Source organism: Rana temporaria, chromosome 6, assembly GCF_905171775.1.
Source record: "Rana temporaria chromosome 6, aRanTem1.1, whole genome shotgun sequence".
Lineage (NCBI taxonomy): Eukaryota > Metazoa > Chordata > Amphibia > Anura > Ranidae > Rana > Rana temporaria.
The window spans coordinates 77,558,462-77,586,387 of record NC_053494.1 but is presented as its reverse complement, the minus strand read 5'-3'; the positions used below and the strand labels follow the sequence as shown (position 1 = coordinate 77,586,387).

General features: G+C 46.0%; 1 protein-coding gene across 13 annotated transcripts in view; it reads right to left on the bottom strand.

Moving 5' to 3' along the window:
- The window catches only part of CLEC16A (C-type lectin domain containing 16A), a 1,403,906-nt gene that overhangs the window by 817,492 nt on the left and 558,488 nt on the right, over nucleotides 1-27,926 (bottom strand). For all 13 annotated transcript variants that reach the window (XM_040358542.1, XM_040358539.1, XM_040358533.1 and 10 more), the window contains one exon: nucleotides 24,891-25,119. In XM_040358542.1, coding sequence (XP_040214476.1) covers nucleotides 24,891-25,119 — 229 coding nt within the window. The remainder of the gene's footprint in view (nucleotides 1-24,890; nucleotides 25,120-27,926) is intronic.

Below are 27,926 nucleotides of genomic sequence, written 5' to 3'. Positions count from 1 at the left end.
GTTTTGGTTCACCGATTGATTCATGTATACTATTTCCACCATGGGGTCATACACAGAGTGAGACTGTAGAAACATGTGCAAGATCACTTTAATTTATGTGTTACTTATGCTACCCAAGCTGAAAGGGGATAGCCTGCCTGACTTTATAAATATTATCTGGCCTGTCACTTAACAAGGATAGTTGAGTGGAACGTTCACGAGGAAAACAAAAGTCTGGGTCAACTGGAAAAAAAATAGGTGTGGCTATAACTTTATAACTAACCCCTTGGCTACCCTCCCAACACACACCTCAAGAATATAAAGATCATTTGACTGTAACCCCATCCTTGCACTGTTTCCAGTTAGTCTACAGAGCCTTTAACTTATCTTCCTCCCTGAACGCTGACTCCCTTTAGCATAATCCTGACTTTCCTCCTGGTATGTCAATCTATTTCTTGTCTGGGATTGGGCATATAAGGAATGTGCAGAGCATTTTTTTCATGTGGGTGTTTTTCTGTCCTACAAAACATTTCAGGCCAAATGCCTCAACCAGTCCTTCCCTTTTAGACCTATGTGAAATTAAGACACTTTTCAAATATCAAATTCCCTCTTCTAACAGTTCCTCCTTACACTCCCTTTGAGGCTATTTGCTCTAGGACTACACACTATGCATGTACACACGCTGTTTTCGAACAGTTTGAACTTTATTCTCACTGATGAGGACTGGGAAAATATTGCCTAACCACTTACATGAAGGCTTGGTGATCGTGGCCACGTAAAAAACAAGTGGAGCTTCCTCTTTGGGTGGTGCTCCGCTTTATAACTACTACTTTACACACTAGACTTTTCCCCTGCACAATATTTATTGCACCACTCCTCACTTCTAGGGTTGTCCCGATACCGATACTAGTATCAGTACCGATACTGAGCATTTGGCGAGTACTTGTACTCGCGGCAATGCTCCCGATGCCTGACTGATACTTTTTTTTCCCCGAGAGCTAGTGGAGAGGGGGTGGAGTGCGGGTGGAGAGGGGTGTGGAGTGCGGGTGGAGAGGGGGGGGGTGGAGTGCGGATGGAGAGGGGAGTGGAGCAGAGCAGTCCTTGTATGGAGGAGAGGAGAGCTGAGCTGCTGCTGCTGCTGCGTCTTGTCCCGTAAGAGAAAGCCAAGTCCCCCCCCCCCGCCGCTGCCGACATCTAGTTAATTTGCGCTTGGGGAACACAACAGCTTTCATTTAAATAGCTGTGTGTTCCCCGCCGCGCCTCATGTATAGACACTCCCCCTTGCCCAGAAACTTTGATAGGTGATCACCCGTCCCAGGATTGGATGGGTGATCTGTCTATCAAAGTGTCTGGGCAAGGGGGAGTGTCTATACATGACGAGGCGTGGCGGGGAACACACAGATATTCAAATGAAAGCTGTTGTGTTCCCCCAGCGCTGATCAACTAGATGTCGGCAGCGGTGTATGTTTACAGAAAATAGTTGTTTTCCTTTATGTGGAATACATGTAAACACAGATAGGTAGTAGTTTGCAAGCAGTTGGGGTTTGAGCTCAGCATCAGTCTTTCTCTCAGACATCCAGTTCGATCCCAGGGTCATGGCTACAAGGGCATGATGGTGTGGATGCAGTATTGTAAGTAATCCCAGAAAGGAGTGTTTGTTAGGGGGCAGAATGGAAATAGAAACATGTAAATGCTTTCTTATAAGGTATTTTTATTTTGTCCATCTGTATTAATATTCACATTATGTTTCAGCAACTTTTGCATTAGATGTTGCATCAGCTGATAGACTTGGCTTTCTCTTAGGGGACACAAGGCTGCATCAGGGACATGGCTGCATCAGGGACATGGCTGCATCAGGGACAAGGCTGAATTTGGGGACAAGGCTGAATTTGGGGACAAGGCTGAATTTGGGGACAAGGCTGCATCTGGGGACAAGGCTACATTTGGGGACACAAGGCTGCATCTAGGGACAAGGCTACACTTGGGGACACAAGGCTGCATTTGGGGACACATGACTGCATTTAAAAAAAAGTACCGGTATTCGGTATCGGTGAGTACATGAAAAAAAGTATTGGTACTTGTACTCGGTCCTAAAAAAGTGGTATCGGGACAACCCTACTCACTTCCTAAGTCCACATATCACAAGTCCCTACCTATTAACCTTGTAAAATGCAGGACAGCAATGCATTCCCTAAAATTGGGGCACCTCAACTCTCGTACACTTACAGATGGTACTACTGCATCCAACAGACCACTGAAATGGAGGAATTGATCAGCATTGCAAGGCATAATCCCTCCAAAATTACTCATACATAGGCCTGCTGGTTTCACTTCCAAGACCCGATGAACACTATGCCACCACAATCCACACCCGTGTAATAAGACATGTTGTTAATTATTATTTATTTCCCCCCCCTTTTTTTCCCGCTCTCCCTAACCACTTTTCCCCCCCTACCTCTCTCCTATTATCCTTCCCAGTTACCCCACTCTTTGATTGATTTTAACTTCTGCAATCTACATTGTTAGTCTACCTATGAGACTGCCAACAAGGCCTAAAATATTTAAACTCGCGTATGTTACCTGTTTGTCCAAAGACTTGCCTGATTCAATTGTTGAAACCCATAGTTTACTTGAGGTTACATGTTATTTACCCATATTGTTGTTTCTACTAGAAGACAGACAACAGTCAAGACTTAAACTGAGGCACATCCTGACAAATCTAATCAGTGGCTTATATAAACCTATGGTTATCTTTATTACCCAACCATGATATTCCTCAGAATGCAGGTGACTTGTTTCTGAAACTGTCAGATCTGCTGGAGAAGGGTCTTGCAAACACTGCTAACAAAATCACTAATGACATTCGCTCGGATTTCCAAAACCTGGGATCCAGAATGGAAGCAATAAGCATAAACTTGATATCACGGTTTCCAGAGCCAACCAAAACTCTGAACACATCCATGTTTTACAGGAGCAAAGAGGCAGCTCTGAACAGGATAGATGACCTTGAAAATCGCTCCAGGAGGGACAATTTTAGAGTATAGGGATTGCCAGAATCCATCACAGATGTCCCCACGGCAGTCAGGGACCTTATTAAAACCCTTATACCGGCAATAACCCCACATAAGTTGGAGCTAGACAGAGCCCATATATCCCTTGGCCCTCCCAGGAATGATGGATCCCCCAGGGATGTGGTGATAAAACCTCACTTCTATAGTGTGAAAGAGGAGATAATGAAAATATCACGTCAACATTCCCACTTATCATTTCAAGGTTATGAGATCCAGATTTTCGCTGACATTTCTCCTATGACAATACAACGGTGCAGAACCCTCAAACCTTTGCTTTCAATTCTCTCACAACGGGAAATCAAATATTGGTGGGCTTTTCCCTTCGCATTAAAATTTACGCATAAAGGTAAAACCCACTCATTTTGGGGGCGTGGCTTGGCGCGTGGCGGACATGGTCGCTCAGTGAGAGAGCTCCGGAACACACACGGCCTGCAACGGATTTTTTCCCCGACCCACAGCTCTCAGATGCCGGGCAAGCGGTCCTACAGCACCCTGCACTCCCGCTCGAAGAGAGGAGCGTCCGCCACGCCGGCTCGGATCATCACAGACCTGTTTAAGCCATCGGCTGGGATCCGCAGCACAATGGGGAAAGCCAAGATGGCGCTGGAACAACACCACGAGGAGGATTACAGCGAGGACTCCCAATCCCTCCCGGAGGACTCAGGTAGGGAGGTGACCCGCTCCAACCATCCCCTCACGCTGGCAGATATGTCGGTGATAACTGCCGACATCAAGTCTGCGGTCTCCGCTGCTATCACAGACATTAAGTCCAATCTCCTGGCCCTTAATGAGCGCATGGTGGGAGCTGAATCTGCCGGGAAACAGAGAGATAGAGCCATCCATCGTCTGGAAAAAGCCTCCTCTTCCCACAACTACCATTGTATTGAAATAAATAGGCATTTGGAGGATTTGGACAATAGGGGCAGGAGAAAGAACATTTGTGTATGGGGTATCCCTGAATCTGTGGAGCCTGCCCAGATCATGCCTGCCTTGCAATGTGTATTTAATAGCCTGCTTGAAAGACAGGAGGATGTTGTGATAGACTTTGTTAGAGCCCATAGAGCTCTCAGGCCAAAGGGTCCTGACTCCGCTCACCCCCGGGACATTATCTGCTGCTTGCAGAACTTTTCTCTTAAGGAGGATATAATGAGAAAGGCGAGGGGGAATGATCACATTGTATTCAATGGGGCCACCATTATGCTGTTCCAGGATCTCTCACAAATTACATTAAAGAACCGGAGAGCCTTACGCCCCCTGCTGGACAAGCTGAGAGAACGTGATTTGAGATATACCTGGAAGTTTTCTTTTGCCTTGTCAGTGACCTCTGGTGGCCACCAACACACCCTGCGCGACACAGATGGGTTGCAAGACTTTTGTGCAGCATTGGATTTGGAATATGTTCCGCTTCCTGACTGGTATGCTGAGTTCCAGGATCCGCGGCCAGAGGGTTCGCCCCTCAGATCCCCTTTCTCCACCCCAGAGAAAAGGCTCCACAAGAGACTAAAACCTCACCGCCTGGATGGCTCCAAGGCGGGTACTCCGCGCACATCCAGGGAGGATCGCAGGGAACGCGGGGATGATTGATCAAGGTTGCTCGTTGCCGGATTTTGACTCACCACGTCACCCCATGCCCAGCTATTCAGCACTTACCTTGTTCTCAACATGTTTACTTTTTGCTCAATGATTGTCTGTTGATGATTTGATGCCCACACCGACTCCCCTATGGATACCTCTCCCTTTTTCTCTATGGTCTTGTGAATGCTGACTTGGAGCTATTGCCTGAACGGAACACACGGGCCGCCGGCACCTCGCCCTACTTTTTTTGGGGGCACCGTTTAGCTTTGCCTTCCCAATCCGTTTTGATGGGGGCCCACTCTATTTTCGCTCTTTGAGAGACCGTTCTTTGCTGCACAAAAATGTTGTTCATTGGACCCAAGGCTTGCGGAAGTTCCTGGCAGGTGTCGATTAAAGTGACTCAGCTCTTTCCGAGGGGAAGTATGATCGCCAATGTTTGACTGATTGCTATGTGCAAGGTCCAGGGGAGGTCCGGGTGGGAAAGGGGGGGGAAAAAAGTTTTTGCTAAGGGTATAGAGGCATACTTGATGATGGGGTGGTGGGGACTGTGGTGGACCAATTGGGGTGCATTGTGTTGACTGTGTTGCCCACCAGTTGACCACCCGGGTTTTTTTATTTTTATTTTTTCCTTTTTGTTTGGCCCCTTTTTTTGGGGTCGGGGAAATTACGTCAACTACGTATAGTGGTTGACGAAGCTATGTTAGCCTTAATTTGCAGGCTGTGTGTGTTTTTGATGTTAACATATATATTGTTTAAAGTTTACTGTATGTGTTTGAGAATATACCGGTAAGGTTGACAGTCTATCGTCTCGACGACTGCCTCCCTCTACCCCCCCACCCAGTGACTCCGCACTCATTGAGTGGCTGTGGACGCACTGACAAACTCCACCCCGGGGAGGGATTCTCCACCCGGGAAGGGAAATATGTTGTTCTCCTTGTCTTGCTCTACTCTACATCTTATCTCTCTTTCTCTCTTTCTTTCTTGCTCTTCTCCTGGCTGGTCCTACAGCTTCCCCTTTTTTCTTGGTATAGTCGATTTTGATTTAGATCTGTATCTGAACTTTTATAACACTGCCCATGTTTTGTGACTATTTGCTGTAGGTGTGCTCCGGTCCATCTCGCTCTGGGTTCTGACTATGGCGTACACGGATCTTGGACGGAACCCGTTTGTTGTGTCCCACAATGTGAAGGGACTGAACATTCCTGAGAGGCGCTCCACTCTGCTGAGGGAGCTCAGGAAAGGTAGGCCTCAGTTTGTGTTTCTTCAAGAAACTCATTTTAAAACACACCATGTTCCCCGATTGACAGACTCCTGTTACACAGAGGCACACCATGCCACTAGTGATGACTCCAAGGCTAGGGGGGTATCCATCCTGATAAACAAAAATGCACCTGTCGTTCTCCAGGAAAGGCTTATTGATCCAGGGGGTAGATATGTGTTCCTGAAAGGTCTGTACAATAAATCACCTGTGACCCTGGCCAATGCTTATTTTCCCAACAAAGCGCATGTATCTTTTTGCCAGCGGATGGTCCAGGAGTTATTGGGCTTCTCCTCTGGTTGCTTGATTCTAGGAGGAGACTTCAATGTTCCTCTCAACCCGCTGTCAGATACATCGAATGGGAAGACTTGCATTATGTATAGGACTCTCAGGCGCATTAAAACCTTACTCCAATCTTCGCAACTAATTGATGTCTGGAGGTTTCTAAACCCAGATGGGCGGGACTTCACTTTCTCCCCCCCCCCCTGCACGACCGACATTCTCGCATTGACTATCTTTTTTTCTCCCAGAGGGATTTGACGAGGGTCTTGGGGGCGCGCATTGGTATACAGTCCTTTTCGGACCATGCTCCAGTATCGCTTTCCCTAGGAGACTTTGCATCCCCACCCAGCCCTCCAGCTTGGAGACTGAATGCTTCCCTCTTGACGGACCCTGACCTTCTGACAGAACTGACTGCATCCCTGGACGAATTTTTTCGACGTAACGCGATGGCAGATGCTGACCCCTTGATGGTCTGGGAAGCGCATAAATGCACGATACGTGGTGATTTGATGAGGATGGGGGCCCGCCGCAAAAGGGAGAGAGAAAAAAACATTAGAAACCTTACAGAGCGGATAACATTTCTTGAGACTCTCCACAAACAGTCTTTGTCTGTTCAGACGGCTGCTGAATTACTGGAAAAAAGGAAAGACCTGCAACAGCTTTTTGATGAAAGGTCAAGGTGGTTCCTTTTTTTCAGAAAGCGGATCTATTATGAATCCAGCAATAAATCGGGGAAGCTTCTAGCAAGGGCCCTGAAGGAGCAAACGAATAAAAATTTCATTCATGGAATCTGGCGGCCTGATGGCACACTGGATGTCACTACCGAAGCGATTGCGTGACACTTCCACGATTTTTATACAAAGTTGTATAACTTGCCATCTCAGCATAGAATGGAGGGAATGGAAGGAGATAGGCCCCAGATAATCCGAGACTACCTAATTAAAAGTGGTTTACCCACTATTTCAGAGTCAAACATTGCTCTCCTGGAGGGCCTGATCACGTCTGATGAGACAGCCTCTGCCATCGCGCAATTAAAGTCAGGGAAAAGCCCAGGTCCTGATGGCTTCACCTCCATCTACTACAAAACTTTCGCACAGATTCTGGTGAACCCTCTCAGAGCCGCTTTGGATTGCCTATCTGACCCTTAAACAGTCACGCCCGATTTTCTCTCAGCACACATTACGGTGCTGCACAAGGAAGGTAAAGACCCTACTGAGTGCTCAAGTTTTCGCCCCATATTGCTTCTAAATCTTGACGCGACCAGGCTGAGTCCCATTCTCTCGGACGTGGTCGGGCCGGATCAGGTGGGCTTAATGCCGGGATGCGAAGAGCGGGGAAACGTAATAAAAGCCTTACTATTTACAGAGGCGGCGCGGACCAGGAACATCGAGGGCCTTCTCCTGTCTACGGATGCGGAGAAGGCCTTTGATCGCGTTGATTGGGACTATATGCTGGCCGTATGCGCGAAGGTGGGCCTCGGCCCTCGTATGTTAGCTAGGATTTCAGCGTTGTACCAATGCCCCACGGCTAAACTGAAGATTAATGGCTCACCGTCTGATAAAGTCTCGATTGTGAATGGCACTAGACAGGGGTGCCCGTTATCCCCCCTTCTGTTCATACTCTCCCTGGAGCCTTTTATTAGGGTGGTCAGGAATAATGCGGACATTTGGGGCTTCAAGATTTCGGATAAGGAATACAAAGTCGCAGCCTATGCGGATGACCTCCTTTTCTTCCTCATCAATCCCGTGATGTCTCTGCCAGTTTTTGTTGCATGAGTTCGCTAAATGTGGGTACATATCCAACCTCAAAATTAATTACACCAAATCGGAAGCCCTGAGTGTCTCGCTACCGGATAACGTTCTGGCCCAAGTGAGGGTGTCGTCCTCCTTCAGGTGGGAATCTAGATCTCTGAAATACCTAGGAGTGTGGCTCACGCCCAACCTGGCGGACACATATAAACAAAACTTCCCCCTGTTTCTAAAAAAACGTTGAGGCGGACTTGGAAAGATGGAGATCGGGTGGTTTCTCCTGGTTCGGGCGTGCGGCCATCATCAAGATGGTAATCCTCCCCCGTCTGCTCTATCTTTTTCATACTCTGCCCCTTAAAATTCCTCGGGCCTTTTTCACTTCGCTAAAATCTACCATATTGAAGTTTCTCTGGAACTCACAAAAGTCTAGAATTAAATACTCCTTGTTGTTGAAACCTAAGGACCGTGGGGGGATGGGTTTACCTGACTTTGTGTTGTACTACAGGGCTGCCCACCTGACTAGGGTCATTGACTGGCACTGCCATGGCTCACTGAAGGACTGGGTATCGTTGGAAGCGGACCTGTGCCCGCTCCCACTCAAGTACTCCCCATGGATCACATGGGAAAGTTGCCCGCCTAGTCTTAAATCACATCCCATTACGGGTTGCACTTTAGAGATCCTTCATAAACTGGCCAAAACGCCTACAATCACCTCTCAACAGGGCCCTTTAACTCCCTTGAAGGATAACCCAGACTTTGTGCCAGGTCTAAACAACCCACATTTCAGTTCACCTGCCACCTTGCGGCCTCTTCTAGCCGGGGATTGCTTTAAAGAGGGGATAGTGAAGGATTGAGCTACACTTAAAGAGGGACCTGAACGTGTCACAGTTGCCTTTCTGGGCATACTTCCAATTACGTAGTTACTTAGGGGGAGCCTCCAGGAGGGATGCATGCCGTAGAGCCCCAACGGCCTTGGAGTTGATCTGCCTTGAGTGTGCACGCTGTGTAAAACCTACCTCTCAGGCCTATGTATGGCTATTGAATGCGGAGCACGGGGTCGCCGATGCGCTCAGAGAGAGATGGTCAAAGGAGCTGGATATGGAGATCACACCCAATACGCCTGTATCATGATACATAAATGCTCGATAAGTACTGCAATGCAAGAAACGGCATACAAAATTATGACTCACTGGTATAATACTCCGGCTAAAATGCATGGTTGGAACCCACAAATTTCAGACTCCTGTTGGAGATGTGGAAATGAAAAAGGGAACACTGGTCCACATTTGGTGGCAGTGTTCATATATTGCACAGTTCTGGGAAAAAGTTATTCGGCTAATTAGACAAATCACTGACACAAGCCTTACCCTGACTTGCTTACTTCATGTCACAAATTTCTCTCTGAAGAGATATAAAAACTCTCTGACGAGACACTTATTGAATGCAGCAAAATCCCTAATCCCACTGTATTGGAAATCTCAAAGGGTTCCTTCCATAGCTGAATGGCTCAGGAAGGTCTCGGATGTGCATGACATGGAGGAGACCCTGGCTCAAGCGTCTGATCGAGTGGAAAACCTCCATAAAATATGGCAACCCTGGGTCGCTTTCAGGTATTCCTCTGCATACAATGACAGTGTATCGCAGACGTCTGCTTGAGAGGTTCCTGGGAAACCGCTTTGGTTTAGGCACAGATACGTTACACTGACTGTTACAATGTGTTCTTATTTTCTCCCCTTTCTATTTCTTTCTTACCTCTTTCTGACTGTGAATATTGCTTATAGCAATGGCTGCTTGATGGAAATAGCTTGCTATGACCACCCTATGTACGTGCCCTTCTGGGGTTTTTCCTTTTTTTTTTTTATGAGGAAAGGTATGGGCCGAGGCCTACTGTTTTGACTGGTCAAACGAAAGTAACTCTTGCTCCTAGGCAATCCTCATTATTTGGTAAGCAAGGATATGTTTACATATTACTGCTCTGCGAGCAGCTGTATTGCGATCTGATTTATCCTGTCTTGCTTTTGTTTATTACAATAAACTTGGAATGTGAAAAAAAAAAAAACACTCATTTGCCTCCTTCCCTGAGGGCGAACGGCTCTTGATGGATCTAAAATTTATTATGCAAGACTCAGCAATGGACACTTCTAATCTTCAAGCGGGCTCCTCCAAGTGTCCTACTCCTACTAGCCCAATTTCTCCCACGTGGAACGCCACCAAATCCAGGCGTACTAAGGGTTCTCTTCACACCTGAGACAGAAGGGTCTATGTCCTATCTTTTGTTTTCATTAAGGGACTGGCCCAGTTGAACATTCCAACGCTATTTTTGCTTCTTGTCCCTGATCACTTAGGCATCTCCCCAAAGATGAGACTGTCAGATTTTTTTCTGGATTTTTTTCTTTTTTTTTTTCTTTTTGTTCTCTGGTTCCTATTTTTTTATGAAAGAGACTTATAGTGGTCTCATGTTACTCGTTCCAGATGGATGGATCTGTTTAATTCATAATGTTGTAGTTTCTATTTTATACTTTAATTTGATACCTTACAATAACAATTTTACTTGTTTCACAGGGATGGTACTGGCTGGGGCAGCAGTCATGCGCCTCCATCCATCTTCTGACCATGGACATTTCATGCTCAGAGGATGGACTGATGGTCCGATGTGAGAGCCACAAAGGATTGTTTTCAACATGTTTTCCTTTGTCTTTTCTTTTCTCCCACTTTTCTAATTTCTATCTTTCTCTTGTCAGTTCACAGACGCTCCAGCTCAATCGTGCTAATCCAGGTCCCAGGATTCTATGTTGCCCGGCATCACAACATCCCTTGCTACAAGTGGTGAGTCTTCTTCCTATTGAGCTCTCATATCCCATGCTCCATGTCTCATAACACAACACATCCGTCCATGAAAGTGGTTTCACATAACGTACAAGGTCTAAACTCAGCTACCAAGAGGAGGAAAATTCTACAATCCTATCACACACAAAAGATGGAGGTTGTATTACTGCAGAAAAATTGGAGTTAGTACTCACCGGTAACTCCTTTTCCGGTAGTCTTCCAGGACAGCCCTTGAGAGATAGAGTCCCTCCCATCGACACAGGAAACACATTGCCAGCAGTTCAAAAGGCGGTCCCTCAGGTTCCTGGCCAGTCTTTCCCCAAGAACCGAAGGATGGAACTGCAAAATATAACTACATCAGGTTAATACGTTTAATGCATTACCTATAAATATAAAGGGTGGGATCGTGCTGTCCTGGAAGACTACCGGAAAAGGAGTTACTGGTGAGTACTAACTTCAATTTTCCCTAGTCGTCTTCCAGGACAGCCCTTGAGAGGATCCCCAAGTACTCACCAGATCAGGGTGGGACCACAGCTTGGGGGACTTTCCTCCCAAAGGCTTGATCCTGGCTGGACAGTAAATCCAGTCTGTAGTGTTTTGTAAAAGTGGAAAAACTTGACCACGTTGCCGCCTTACAAATCTGCTCCGGGGTGGCACCAGCTTTTTCTGCCCAGGATGTTGCAAGTGCTCTTGTGGAGTGGGCCTTAACACCCCCCAGAGTATATTTTCCCACTATTCTATAGCTCTCTAGGATAGCTAACCTAAACCACCTAGCTATCGTGGTTTTTGAGGCTTGCTGTCCTCTACGCTGACCGGAGAAAAGAACAAATAACAAATCTGACAACCTGAAGGAGTTTGTTGTATCTAAATATTCTAGAATGCATCTTCTCACATCTAGAAGATGGAACTGTTCCTCTTTTTTATTAGAAGTGTTCTGACAAAAGGAAGGTAAAATAATATCCTGAGACCTGTTGCCTTATGGTTTTATGTCCATTAACAGCTGTATATAAAATTGCAATTTAATATATATATATATATATGTATATATATATATTTCAGGTAGAAAGAAATGTATAGTATTGAGTGCTGTGTATGTCTTACAGTAATTAGCTACAACTTCAAAGGGTGGCCTTTTGTTTTCCTGTTTACATCGCACATGGGCTGTAAACAAAAGCCTGCTGTGACTCATCCAATCAGGCTGTGCCCAATATACATTGACTAGGTACAGTGACCAATTAGGGAGAATTATATTAGCCACCTTACAGAAAGGAGGGGGGATATATAATGCTTTGTAGGCAAGCTGAGGCCCTTCAGGATTGGGAACAGAAAGCAGCCACCATGGGCTGACCTGAAGTTACCAGGTAATCTAACTTGATACTTGTATCTTATATTGTAGTGTAGATATGGGCATTGTGGGTAATTTGTAAATACCATGTAAGCCAGGGGACCTACACTGTACATTGTGTTGTAAATACTGTCTGGTGTGTAATTTGTATATATTATGTAACCGTATCAATAAATGTCTATTGCTGATTGAACTACCTCTTTTGTACAAGCTAGAGCTAGATATGTGTATGTCCATACGACTACAATGATTGGGGTGTATGCACATAATCACATGACTAGTGAATAGACCTATGAAAGTTTGATGTCATCTTTGGCAGGAACCCAGGGTCTGTCTTCAAAATTATTTTGTCCTCCAAAATTTGAAGGAAAGGCTCCCTGACTGAAAGCGCTTGTATTTCACTCACTCTGCGTGCTGTAGTAATTTCTACCAGGAGCACTGTTTTCAAGGTGAGCAGTCTAAGAGAGGCCTCCGAGATGGGCTCAAATGGAGCACCCAAAAATGCTTTAAGGACGACTGCCAGATCCCACGTTGAAGTTGCTTTTATTTTAGTTGGTTTATGTCTGGAAACTGCCTTGCAAAACCTAGAGATAAGATGATCTTCTTGTAGAAGTTTTTCAAGGAAAACGCTTAAAACTGCTATTTGCACCTTGATAGTGCTGTAATATGTTTGTAATGCTCTTGTCGGATTCACCCTGCTCTGTCAGCCAGGAATTACATTTTTTCCAGGTCTTCCCGTAGATCGCCCGGGTAACCGGCTTTCCAATCTGGAGCAGAGTTTGCATCACCTTTTCTGATAGACCTTTTTGTCTCAGAATTTTCTCTTCAGTAACCATGCTGACAGCTTTAGCATGGATATCCGAGGGTGCAGGAGAGGCCCTTGTGATAAAAGGTCTTGCCTGTATGGAAGTCTCAATGGTGGTTGGTCTTAAGTTTTGTATCGTCGTGAACCAAGGCCTCTTGGGCCAGAACGGAGCCACCAAAATCAGACATGTTTCCTCCACTAGAAACTTGGACAACACTCTTGGAATGAGATGAAATGGTGGAAATGCATAAGCTAGATTGAAAGTCCGTGGAATTTGCAATGTATCTACCCCCAAGGATGATCTCCTGGGCACAGAGAGCAAACATTTTGAACCTTGGTATTCACTTTTGTCGCGAACAGGTCTATCTCTGGGTACCCCCAATGACTCGTAATGAGCCTGAAGGCTTCCCTGTGAAGAGACCACTCTTGATTCGACACTAAATGTCGGCTCAGAAAATCTGCAGTGTTGTTCTGCTCGCCCTTCAAATGAATTGCAGAAATGTATTTTAGATAAATCTCTGCCCATTGGAACAGTTGTTTTGCTACTGTCATTAGGCGAGGACTCCTGGTACCTCCCTGCTTGTTGACATAGGCTACTTCTGTCACGTTGTCCGACCGGACCTGAAGATGGTGACCTTGCAACTTGTCCTGAAAGGCAAGTAGAACCTTTAAAATAGCTGCTAACTCTTTCCAATTGGAAGAGGACCTTCTTTCTTCTGGTGTCCACTTGCCTTGTACCCAAAAGGTATTGAGATGAGCTCCCCAGCCCCAGCTGCTCACGTCCGTGGTCAGAATGTACGTGATAGGAGGGACCCATAGAACCCCTTTGTTCAGGTTCTCTCTGTCCTTCCACCACCAAAGTGAACGTTTCACCTTGGTGGGGATCGATACTGAGTCCTCCAGATCTTTTATCTTTACTGTTCCAGCAAAAAAATGTGAAGGTTTCTTTGGTGGAACCTGGCCCATTGTACCGCTGGGATGGCCGACGTCATAAGCCCTAAGGCAGACATGACCTCCCCTACTGTACAATTGTGACTCGTCTGAAGAAGGGACATCCGGTGATGTATCTTGGAGATCTTTTCTTCTGGCAGGACAATCTTTTGTTCCACTGACAGAATCCTGTAACCCAAGTATAGGATATCTTGTGTTGGAGTCGTCTTGGATTTCTCCAAACTGACGATCCAACACAGACTAAACAGGCTTAGTTGTGTTAATTCTAAGGTCCCGTACACACGACCAAACATGTATGCTGAAACTGGTCCGCGGGCCAGTTTCAGCATACATGTTTGGTCGTGTGTAGGCGCGAGCGGGCCGAATTCCAGCAAACATTTGCCCGCCGGGCCTTTTCCCAGCGGGCAAATATTCGTGGACGTGTTTTAAAACCGTCCGCTGGAATCTTGCCCGCTCGGACATGTACGGTCGTCAGTACAGACCTACCGTACATGTCCAGGCGCCCGCCGTCCCTCACATGCGTCGAATGACTTTGACGCATGCGTGGAAGCCTTTAAATGGCAGGCCCGCCCACGTCTCCGTGTCATCGCCGCGGCGACGACGCGGACACGCCCCGCGTATTGTTTACGCGCGGACTTCTGTACGATGGTGTGTACAACCATCGTACAGAAGCCCTCTGGCAGGCATGTACGGTGAAAACGGTCCGACAGACCGCTTTCACCGTACATGTTTGTTCGTGAGTACCCGGCCTGAGTCTTGACAGAGTTGTTTCTCTGAAGGAGCCATGAGGAGTAAGTCGTCCAGATACGGAATGACTGATACCGACTGGAGTCTCAAAGGAACTAGTGCTTCCCCCGAGAACTTTCGAAAATATCATTGGAGAGGATGACAGATCGAAGGGCAGAGCTCTGCACTGAAAATTATAAACTTTTGATTCGATCTGAATAGCCATACGAATAAATTTCTGACATTCCTTCTTTATTGGAATATGTAGGTAGGTGTCCCTTAAATCCAGGGTTGCCATAAATACTTCTTTCTGCAGAAGATTTATCAAATAAATTGACTCCATTCGAAACTTCTTGTAACGAATGGAGAGATTTAGGGGTCGGAGGTTCATAATTAGTCTGAACTTCCCTGAGGGTTTTTTGACTACAAAGATATGAGAGTAAAAACCCTCCCCCTGTTCGTGAATAGGGACTGGTATCAATACCTCTTGATCTACCATGTCTCCTATTAGTAAGGGCAAGGCCTTGGCCTTCTCTGAGTGACTGGGTAACTTTGTCACTAGGAACTTGGATGGTGGCTCGCTGTGGAACTCTAGAGCATAACCTCTCGACGATATTTAGAACAAATTTGTGTGAGGTTTTTAACCATACGGATCTCCTAGCCGACACAGAGAGAGCTGCAGATTTGGCTGTAAATTTTACCGCATCTGTTGCTGCATCCAAAATAAAGCTAGTTGCTTTAAAGAGCATAGGGAAAGGTTTTAAGTAGATCTTCCCTAGGGGTACCTGCCTTGAGGTGTTCCTCCAACTGGGATAGCCAAGGTTTTTGGCTACACAAGAAGTAGCCAGTGCGGGCTTTAAACCTGCCATGGAAGCATCCCAGGCCCTTTTTAGTACGATGTCAGTCCTCCTATCCATTGGATCTTTCAAATGACCCATGTCCTCGAAGGCCAGATCCGACTGCTTAGATACCTTAGACAGGGGGGCATCAAGTTTAGGAACCTTGTTCCAGACTGCCTCTGGGTTCTCGTCAAAAGGAAACCTTCTTTTAAAGGAATTTGGAAAAACCGGCTTTTTATCTGGCTCCGCCCAATCTTTGCGGACCAGATCAGAGAGGACCTCATGAATAGGAAACACTCTGGCTTTTTTCCCTTCCAGGGCAGCATACATAGTGTCATGCCTCGATAACAGACTCCTCTTCTTCAATCTCAAGTGTACCATAGATGGCACCTAGCAAATCATCTACCTCTTCGACAGATAATTTGTACTTTGACACTCTGTTAGCTGCGACCTGATTCTCCTCCTGGTCTGCAGCCGCATCAGAGGTTTCAGGTCTAACTAACTCGGGGCTATGCTCCCTTTCCCTACGGGGCTCCCCGGAGCTAGGCATAGTGGGGCTTGGTGAAGGGGAAACTGTAGAAGCACTACTGATGGTAGCAGCCGTGCTAGCATTAGCAATTAAATCTCTAAGTGATTTAAATGTAGAAGCCATTTCCTCTTTAAATTAACCCAGAAATCTAACCACTGGAGAGTCTGCCTTAGATTTAAGCAATTTAGCTATACATTGTTTACACAGCGTTTTATCATAGCCTGAGGATAATTTACTACTACAGTTTGGACACTTTCTGCGGCCAGACTTGTCTTCCCTTGAAGATTCTTTAGCCTGAAAGAAAAGAAGAAGAACTCAGCCCCCCCTCCTTCACTGAGGGTTACACCCGTGCGGCTACCATCACCAGTTTCCCCCCTGGGATGTGACCCCCCATGGAGCAACACCCAGCCACCACATTACGCCTTACAATCCCCTGAGTACATGCCTGGCAGCCTACCTGGGGAATGCTGGTGCCTGCGTCCTCCATGGTTGCACCCTCCTCTGATCCCGCTGCTCGTCCTGTGTAGCTGGAGGCAGGCCGGGATATGCAGGACCAGCCTAGGCTTTTCTTCTCCCCCATGCGCCGCTGGAGACCCGGAACCGGAAGTCTTGGCGCACAGCTATGACGTGATTCCCCTGGAAGTGACGCAACGGCGTCTCCGGCCCCAGCTGAACGGCGCAAATTTTCGAATCCACCGCTCTGGGGGAACTGCGCCATTCTGCCACTGACCAACGTCGGCACCAGGAAGGGGAGAGAAAACGGGCCTGCTCCGTTAAGCTGGACGGTACCCGTGCCCAGACACCACATAGGTGAGACTTCACAGGGCGCAACAGCAAGGACCCGGTCCCCTGTGCGCCCTCCAATTCTCTGCAGGAGAGCCCCTGAGACATGACGTCCAGCATGTTCCATTTGGCAACATGTTCCTCCGACGGAGAAAACACAAAGACTGGCCAGGGACCTGAGGGACCGCCTTTTGAACTGCTGGCAATGTGTTTCCTGTGTCGATGGGAGGGACTCCATCTCTCAAGGGCTGTCCTGGAAGACGACTAGGGAAACACATTTCCCAATCAGGTATTCCCCATCCTTCCTGCATGCCCAATACCCACAATTCTTCTTAGCTAACACAGAAAGTAAAACAAAGGGGGTTGTGTTTCTATTTTCTAAAACGAGTAAGTTCAAGGCAATGTTGGTCCATAGAGATCCTGAGGGGAGGTTTATCTTAGTGAAGGGGGTGATTGATGACCAATTGTTCTCCTTTGTTTCCTATTACGCCCCTTAAAGGGCCAAGCGGCGTTTTTTCGGACAATGTTCCTGGTGTTTGGAGTGTTGTTGGAGGGAACGGTGATATTCAGAGGCGACTCTAACACCGCTTTTGACCAAAGTCTGGATAAGTCAAAGATTCCGTCTAAACAATTTACCCGCCCCTCTAGGTTTAGCTCTAAGATAGCGAAATTGATATACCAACATGGGCTTGTCGACATTTGGCGGGAACTGAATCCCACTACACGAGACTATACACTCTTTTCGAACCCCCATTTGTGTTACTCCAGAATTGATCACATCTTTGTCTCTTCTATTCACATCCCTTCAGTACACAAAGCTATCATAAAAGACACAGCTCTGTCTGATCATTCTATGGTGGTAATGACCATACAGAGACGCTTTGATAGACCTTCTGTATCCCATTGGAGGCTTAATGAATCCTTACTTGATGACCCAATAATAGTGATTGAAATAGAAAAAGCACTAAAAGGAATATTTTCTTATTAATGACACGGATGGAATCTCGGCCGAGACCCTTTGGGCTGCTCACAAGGCCTCGATCCGGGGAAAGATCATTCAAATAGCTTCTAAACTGAAAAAAGAAAAGTCCTCGGATGTCGAGAAACTTGAGAGGGAATTTGCATCTCTCAGCAAACAACATAAAAAGGACCCATTAAAAGGTCCAAATCGCACAACTTCATAATGCAAGACTAGCTTTAAACCTAGCTCTCACGGTCAAAGCCGAGAAGTCCATCTGATGGTCTGGTGCTAACAGACTTTCCCCTAAACTACGTACATACACTCTCCCTAAAATTAGACAACAGGACGACTCCACAACTCTCAATCCCCAACGTATTCTACGATCATTTCAGGAATTTTACACTAAACTGTACCAGAAAAACAATATGGCTAAGGTTCCCATCATAAATTTATTTCTGGATAATCTCCCTATACCTCATCTCCGTAAGGAGCATATTGAGTTACTGGATGCTCCAATTAAAACAGAGGAAACCATAGGACTAATTAAAGATTTAAAAGGGGGGTCGGCCCCCGGTCCGGATGGGTTCTCCACCCAATATTATAAGTCCTTTTTGAACATATTGGCCCCTCACCTTACCAAATTATTTAATTCAAAACGTAGGGGAGACCCGATTGATTCTTCTCTCAATGCGGCCTACATATCCGTGATCCCCAAACCCAATAAAGACCCCGAACGAGTAGAAAATTATAGGCCCATTTCCCTAATCAATAACGATTTGAAAATTCTTACCAAAATATTATCTAATAGAATGAGCTCCTTTATTAATCTTTACATCTACAAGGACCAAGTGGGATTTATCCCCGGGAGACAGGGCTCGGACCAAGTAAGGAGAGCAGTGGATATAATATCTATTCTCCAATCGGGCTGGGACGGGGGCCCTAGGCAGGAAGGCCTTCTGCTCTCCTTAGATCTTCAAAAGGCCTTCGACTCCCTCTCCTGGTCATACTTGTTTACAATTTTAAGACGTTGGGGATTTGGCAAATCTTTTTTTGGGGCTGTTAAAGGCTCTATATTCCGAACCGGAAGCTAGAATCAAGCTACAGGGGTACTATTCTGAACCCATTCATATCGCCAGAGGGACGAGGCAAGGATGTCATCTGTCCCCTCTGATCTTTGCTACAGCGATTGAGATATTGGCTATAGCAATAAGATCAGATCACACCATTAAAAGGTGTTAGTTGTGGTCAAGCAGTCCATAAATGTGCCCTGTTCGCTGATGACGTGCTTCTTTTTATCACTTCACCAATCACATCGCTACCCAATATAAATAAACTCATGGAGTCCTTCAGTAAAATATCTGGATTATGGGTTAACATGTCTAAGTCCCAAGCGCTGAATGTATCCCTACAATCCACTATAGTTGATCAACTGAAAGCATCTTTCAAACATAATTGGAGTACCTCCTCGATCAGATATTTAGGAATCAATTTAACCCCCAAGATTGAACAATTATATAAGGCAAATTTTCCCCCATGTATTGTATATTGGAGAATGATCTTCGATCATGGTCGCACTATAAGATCTCATGGTTGGGTAAAATCCACTCAATAAAAATTACTCTACTCCAGAGACTCCTTTACCTATTTAGATCTCTCCCAATAGCGATCAGTAGAGAACATCTCAAATCGTTCCGGGGAAGATAGTTAAATTTGTCTGGGGGAAAAAGGGATATAGGCTCACTCTAAGCTTTCTTTTTCAGTCCTAAAACACGGGGGGGTTTGGGTCTTTCCAATCTATTCAGATATTACCAGGCAGCTAGGCTTGCCCAACTTTCAATAATTTATTCTAGATATGAAAAACCTGACTGGATCAATATAGAAAGGCAGGCGGTCCCTTCCCACACCCTTGATTTCCTACTTTGGTGCCTCCGCAAATCCAGACCATCGATATTATCACTTACACTGTCACAATATCTGAAACTTTGGGACGACATGAAAAATGTTTCCTCTTTGACATCGGACATTAGACCACTATCCCACTTATTCCACATTCCACTGTTCAGTTCAGGAATGGACATAAAAGCGTTCCAATGGTGGCTAGATAAGGGGATGTATAGAATTGGACACGTGTTCACCTCTTCTGGTCCTATTTCTCTTAAAGCGGGGGTTCACCCTAAAAAAAAAAAATATGTATTTATCTACCATACAAACCAGCATACTAGCGTCAGCTACAGTATGCCTTTTTTTTTTGCGCTGTACTTACGGTTTAATCCGTAACTTTCGTTTCAGACTCCGGCGGGGAAATGGGCGTTCCTATGAAGAAGGGTACATGATTGGCATCCAGCTATGGCGCGTCACGCGTTCCGAAAAAAGCCGAAATAGGACGCGGACATATACGGTGCCTGCGCAGTGAACTCCTAGTCTGTGCGCAGGTGCCGTATAGCGCTGTGAAGAGCAGAGTCCTACTCCGGCTATTTTTTTTAACGTGTGACGCGCCATAGCCGTCCGTCAATCATGTTCCCCTCTTCATAGGAACGCCTTTCCCCGCGGGAGTCTGAAACGAAAGTTACGGATTAAACCGTAAGTACAGCGCAAAAAAAAAAGGCATACTGTAGCTGACGCTAGTATGCTCAGTTGGATGGTACATAGTTGTGTTTTTGGGTGAACCTCCGCTTTAAGTACTGTTTGGAAAAGTTGGACCTGCCAGAATCTGAGAAATTTAGACACCTCCAAATTCACCACTTTCTAAATTTGATATGGCAAAATAAATTGAAACCCCCAGAGTTCACAAGTTATGAACGCTGGTGTGGTCAGGGTATGGAACATAAAGGGGGTATCACTTTAATATACCCGTCACTTTCGGAACCTACCTCTAAATTTCCTTATATGGAAGCATGGGAGAGAGACTTACAGGATACCTGGGACCTGAAAGATTGGCACAGAGCGGGAACAAGAGCGTATAAATGTATTGTGAATGTTGCTTTAATAGAAGCCAATCTGAAGGTTATGATGAGATGGTACTTGGTCCCCACTAGACTGGCATTGATATATCCTTCCGCCTCATCTTTATGTTTCAGGGGTTGTCAGGCTCAGGGCTCCATGTTGCACATTTGGTGGGAATGTTCGAAAATTAGGAGTTTCTGGAATAAGGTGTTTGCCTTATTCGGAAAGTTTTGGGTACCCCAGTGGTGCAGTCTCCCCAAGTAGCTCTACTGAATGCGTACATTCCTAAGCTTACTAAATTTACTCGAAAATGTATAGCGTTTATGCTGTTAGGGGCAAAAATTGTTATAGCTAGAGCATGGAAGCTTCCAAAAGTCTCTATAGCGGCTGCCAAAAGAAAGATCTCTTGGATAATGACACAGGAGAAACTGGTCAGCTCCTTAATGAAAACCACCACAGCGTTTGAGGCGACGTGGGAGCCCTGGGCCGAATACATGGGAATCTCCTTGATTCCGGGAGTTATTGGGACATGAAAATTCTCTCTAGTTTGTGAGCTGAATCTATATTCTCTGGCTTTTTCTTTTTTTTTCTTCTCTATACTGTTCTTTCCCTTCCCTTTCATTCTGGTAGATTTACGAAGTTGACGACCAATGTTAGAATTTATCTTGTTTACTACTGGCTGTGAACCGCTCTTACTTTAATAATTCCCTTTGGAGAGCTTTCAAACAGTGGTTGTGTATTAATCATGTTTTTGGAGAGACGTTTAATCGTTAGTCAACTACTAGCTTTCTATTCGGATCCCTCGTTTGGCTCTGGAGGTCACTGGTATTCCGGAGCCCTGCGGGCGACCCCATTGGAAGTGGAGAGTTTTGTATTAGGGTTAACTCAGTCGGCCCCAGGCATTGTGTGTACCCATTTGGAATGCCTGGTCCGGCGATCATTGGTTCTGTTCTCCACCGAGACATTTCTTTTTGTTGAATTGTGGGTTATTCCATGAACGCGGAGGAAGTTGCTAAGTGACTTCTTAGTAAATGCAAGAAAATGTTGTTTTTTATTTTTTTATGGCTACTCATTTGCACTTCTTTGTTGATATTGTAGTGTATCCCAGAGTGAAATGGGGGCTTTAACCTGTATTGTACTTTGTTTCAATAAACTTCTCTTTAAACTAAAAAAAAAAAAAAAAAAATGATAAAATGCACTTATTGCATCAGAAGGGTAAATCAGTATATAATCAAACTCAAGAGTGAAGCCATTCATGGGGCCATGGGATGGTGCAAATATTGTCATGGGAATGCAGAGATGTGCCAGGAACCTGCTGGTATGCAGCTGATGTCATCCAGTCTGTAACACAAGCAAGCAGTAATGTGAATGCAGAGCTCCCTTAACTGTAATTGGCCGGATGAGTCTGGCTTGGCTCCACTTCAGCTGTCATCTGAATAGTTAGGCTGTGATGTCAAACATCCAGCGGAAAGGCATAGCTGGACCAGCCCATTTTTGTCAAAACAAGAAAACATTTTTATTGATTAAATTGTAACCATCTTTGTGGGCCGCCAGAGCTACTGGTGGTGTGGCTTGCCAGTGTAATTCACTTGCTGTGCTCAGCCTTTAGGGGTCCCAGCTCACCTCTTGTGTTCTTATGTGAGACTGTATGTCAGCCTGATTGCACTGGGTAGCCCAGTGCAATCAGGCTGACAGAGGAGCACGTGACTCAAAACGCTTCCCAACTGTGCATGCTCATAGAGTGATGTCAGACTAAAGAGGTCCTAGGAATTGCAGCCACACTTCCTTGTTTCGGATGTGTCCGTATTCCTTCACATCAGAGTTGGTGCCCTTTTTCTATCTATCCCCTGACTGTGACTTAGGCTGGAAGTGCAATTATTGTATTTGAATACATTTTATGGTTTTAGCCATTCCCAAACCGTGGAGTGGTTGAACAGTTTCTCGCGCTTCTTTTTAACAAAAATATAAATGCACATAGCTTTGCAGGTAAAAAAAGTGGCCTTTATTTCTACATAAGCCTGCAAAGTATTGCAATTTCAGGCTCCTTCATGTTTTCACTCCAACTTTCTGCCTGTAGTTCTGTATGGGTTTTTCCCTTTGACAGCTGAAGTGAGTCCGTCTGACCTGGTGCCAGACAGTAGTGCATTAATTCACAGATCCATGTGGCACATATTTCTAATGTGTCAGTGGTGCAGGGGGGAAGAATCCCTGCCCACTTTCATGGGGATGCTGAATATGTTACACCCTAAATGCGGGTGTAATGTGTTACAAAAGGTGAACTCCTTTAACCATTGGACACTTAAACCCCCTTCCTAACCAGACTCATTTTCCAGAACTGTCAGCCATGTTTGGGACATTACACATTTTTTGACTACCTCTTACACTTTTGAAGGCCCTGGAGCACAAGGACAATGGAAACATCCACAAAATGACCCCATTTGGAAAGTACACACCCCAATGTATAATGGGGCATAATGAGTCTTTTAAAGATGTATTTTTCCCCAAGTTTTTTGAATACATGGAAAGAAGTTGTTAATTTATAAGATATTGCTAACACATACATAGCAAAAACGACACCCCAAAATACATTCTGCTACTCCTCCAGAGTATAACAAAACCACATGTGCGAGTCTTTTCAACAGCCTGCCACATACAGAGGCCCAACATGCAGGAAGCACCATCAGGGACATACATTTCAAATAAAATTTGACTATTACACTTTTGTGAGACATTGATGGGCACTGTAGTAGCAAGAATGCGGAATGGATGAACTGATGTGGCATGAATGAGAACTGATGCCGCGAAAATGGGCACTGATGTGGCGCGGATGAGCACAGATGAGGCAAAAATGAGAAAGAATTAGCACAGATGAGGCAAAAATGAGCAAGAATGAGCATAGAGGAGCATGGATGAGCCAGGGATGGATGGAGCACGGATGAGCCAGGGATGGATGGAGCACGGATGAGCCAGGGATGGATGGAGCACGGATGAGCCAGGGATGGATGGAGCACGGATGAGCCAGGGATGGATGGAGCACGGATGAGCCAGGGATGGATGGAGCACGGATGAGCCAGGGATGGATGGAGCACGGATGAGCCAGGGATGGATGGAGCACGGATGAGCCAGGGATGGATGGAGCACGGATGAGCCAGGGATGGATGGAGCACGGATGAGCCAGGGATGGATGGAGCACGGATAAGCCAGGGATGGATGAAGAGCGGATGAGCCAGGGATGGATGGAGCACGGATGAGCCAGGGATGGATGGAGCATGGATGAGCCAGGCATGGATGAGCCAGGCATGGATGGAGCACGGATGGAGCATGGATGGAGCACAGATGAGTCAGGGATGGATGGAGCATGGATGAGCAAATATGGAACATGGAAGGGCACATATAGAGCATGAATGGGCACATATATAGCATAAATTGGTGCATATAGAGCATGAATAGGTACATATAGGGCATGGATGGGCACATATGGAGCCTGGATTGGTACATATAGGGCATGGATGTCCACATGGAGCATGGATGGGTACATATAGGGCATGGATGGGCACATATGGAGCCTGAATGGTAACCATAAAGGGCATGGGTGGGCACATATGGAGCCTGGATAGAGACAGATCAGCACTGTAGGCACTCCAGAGACAGCCCACAGAGCTGCTGCACTCAGCTCCCTCCTCTCTTCGAACACTGTACTGATCGGTGCAAGGAGAGGGGAGGAGCTGCACCCGACAAGCTCCGGTTTGTTGACAAGTGATCGCTCCGTCATTGGACAGAGCAATCACATGGTAAAGGGCCGCTGTTATTGGCCTTTACCATGTTCTGTGACGCGCCGGGTCCTGAGGACATTCACGTGGCGCGGCCCACGGGGGCGCAATTCTGTGAGGACGTCCTCCCAGAATAAACTGACCATGCTGTAGCCGTCTTTCGGCTATGGCCCGGTCGGCATGTGGTTAAAAAAAGATTTCAGATCAGTTGCAGTGATCAACAACTCTAGCTTTGTGGTCATTTTAATTAAAATTTTAACAACCCCTATAATCTCCACATATTAGTTGGAAAATCAACCCCAATAATCTCCAGCTGGAGGGCAAGGGTGTGACCACTATGTCAGGCTGACTTGCAATGTCTAGCCTGATACAGAAATTATATTTAGATTTGAGCCTAAGGGTATAATGAAAAAGGTTACAAGACCACATAGTATTCCAACACAACAATGCTCTTCCACCACAATTTTGGAAATCTAACTATAATATAGTATAGTCTAACCTTCTGTATCTCCACTCCCCTTGGCACCTTTAGAGGTACTCTCTGCAGGTTTCCCTTTATCTAGCTCTTCTTGAATATCTTCTGATAGCTTTTCATCGTCTTCCTCTTCCCCAACATTTTTGTAATTGGGTCGCTTTTGGTGTTTCTTTCTGCCTCTCTGTCTGTTAATCTCCAAGGATTTCTCCAACGTTTCCTGGGGTTTAGTGAAACATTGAATGCTGGAATCTGCCTATGTGAAGAAAACAAAAATCACAATTTAGGAATGAAAGTTAAAAATTAGCCAAGCATTTCATTTTGATAAATAAACTCCTTACGGATACAAATTATAACTAAACAGTACACATTTAGCCATATTCCATACATCCTTTTCTGCTTTTCTGGCTTCACTGGAGTCAATTCTGATTGGGTTCTAATGAGTTACTGTACAAACTAGAAGACCTATTTACTAAATAAGGCTAATAAAATAGGTTTCCCTACACAACTATAAAAGAATATTAATTTTTGTTTTACTCCAAAAAAAAAAAAATTATATGTATATATAGAACTCTTACCAATAACACGCTTTCACAATTTTTCCAGGATAGCCCATAACAGAAAAAAAACAAAATGCATATTAATGCATCCAGTGAAAGTGCACATACATGAATTCTGTGTGAATGGAGTAAAAGAATAACTAAACTTTTTTTTTTTTTTTTTTTTTAAGTTTTGGATAGAGTGGAGAGGGATTAGAATGCTTGTGAGTTTGTAGTGATGTCTGTGACCCCGTTAAGGAGATTTACCCTCTCTATGTGTCCTGTTTACCATTATCATTGAGCCCTCGTTCACACTGAACACGGCTCTGAAATTGTGCACGTTCATCTGAACTTGCACAATTTCAAAGCTGCATTTTCTTCCATCCATGTCTCCCGGAAGTTACAAATAAGTGGAATATGGACTTGAGTGTCCAAATTAAATCAGAGGAATGGGAAAAAGTGTTTATCCTTACACATAGTATGTTGTTAGCAACTAAGGCACATGGGATGAATTTCAAGCTTCTTTCTCGTTGGTATAGATCCCTGTTGTTGCTCCACCGGATATATCCAAATGTCTCAGACCTTTGTTGGTGCTGTCATTCTGCCAAGGGTTCGTTATTGCATATTTGGTGGGAATGTCCTTCTGTACACAATTTTTGGGATATGATACTCCAGCTTCATACTCGTGCAACTGGGGTGGCTATTCCCAACACGCCACAAATTACTTTGCTGTCCATATTACCCGGCTCGTATAAAAGCATTAAAAAAGCCCTTTCGAGACATTGGTTGACAGCTGTTATACCACACCACTGGCGGCCAGTGTATGCTCCATTGTTGATTGAGTTTCAGAGATGGACCATATGACAGAACCCACTGTCGCTGTGCATTTTGGAAAGGACTGTGGGCTGGCCTCCTGCCCACAGACTGTGGCCCAGAAGAGACTGAATGACTTGGGGACAAGCTGGCATTGAGATAATGTGATGTAATGCTACATCCCTTATCCCCACCCCCCCCCATTGTTGTTGTGTTTAATTGTGTTGGTGCATGGCACATAGACAATGGTCTGGACTGGAGACATATTTCCACAGGGGATGTGTAAGGAGGGGCTGCCTGCTTATCATAATTTCTTTATGTTTCAACTGTAGTTTCTGTTTCAATGTACAAGTGTTGAGTTCCCATTGTTTTTCCTTGTCCCCTACCCCCCTCTATGACAAGGCCAAGGAAAGTCTCCCTAACTGTTTCAAGGTATGTGTATTGTACGTAATAAACAGTTGATGCTTTGCACGTTTAACCCTTGACACCTGTGTGGCTTGTATCGTGATTGAGGGGTTACGGGCTGTTATGGCGAATCTGCAGGCTGTGGGTGTGTTTGGAGGACATGAGACACAGGTCTGGTGGATGTGCCCGCATGGGGCAATCGAGATCCATCACAGTGGTGGCAGCAGTGGGATATCTCCTGCAGTCCGGGACATCCAAACCACCACCAGGATGCAAGATCCGGGCATCCGCCAATGAGCATTACGGGGACCGGCCAGCATGAGAGTGGAGTTCGGGAGGAGGCTGCAAGGCATGCGGAAGCAACATCGGGGACCAGCGACGGAGCACACCATGCTCGGCTGGGGGGATGTGATCCACCTGAAACTCTGGCAAGAGACGCTAAGCCAAGAGTGGTGCCATCAGGGGAAGATCATTCCCTCCTCCACAGAAATGTACTGGACACAGTACTGTGCGCGAGAGGTGTTCCTGAGGGAACGACCGCAAGTGGAATACAGAGCTTGGAAGATTGGCCCGGGAGGAGATGAGGCTGGACACCAGCTACAAAGCTCTCTGGTGGTTTGCGTCTCAACTGTGGCCAGGTACAGCAGATGGCAGCCCGACAGAAGGCATTGGCTACGGCAGCATGGGGCTGCTCCATAAAAAAATGTACGCGGATCCAGACTTTGGGAGTGACAAGGAGTGGTGGCTGGAAGACATCCTGGACTTCCGAGATGAGGTGCTGGACCTCCCCGAAGAGGTGTGCGACCTGGAGGAATTGGAGTTCCTGGTTGAGCAGGAATGGGAGCTCGAGATTGCCTACAGGCGGCTGTGTGACGGTGATCAGCAGCCTGGCATGGCTCCCTTTGCCTGGGACTGTCCAGGAGAAATAGCGGACAGTCATGAAGAAGCGGAGCAAATGAGGCCAGGGGGTGCCCCTATGTTTTCCCGTCCTAACCGCAATGGAAGAAGCAGCGATGATACAGAGGGCACTGCGAGTGTTAGAATACCAGAACGCACTGGATGTTTCCCAGGCAGCGAGACAAGCCAATAGCATAAAGGCCTCAGAAGGGGGAGTTGAGACGAGCGCTGCAAGGCTGGTAAATGGTGAGCAGCAGCAAGTCCAGAGTATTGCATCCGGTGCCCCAGCAGAAGCGCTGGCTACGGGGCAGAGGGATGACCTCAGTGAGCTGTTTCCCCAGCACTTGGACACTACCCCAGTGTATATGCCCCCAGCGGAAGCGCTGGCTGTGGGGCAGAGTTGCGCTGG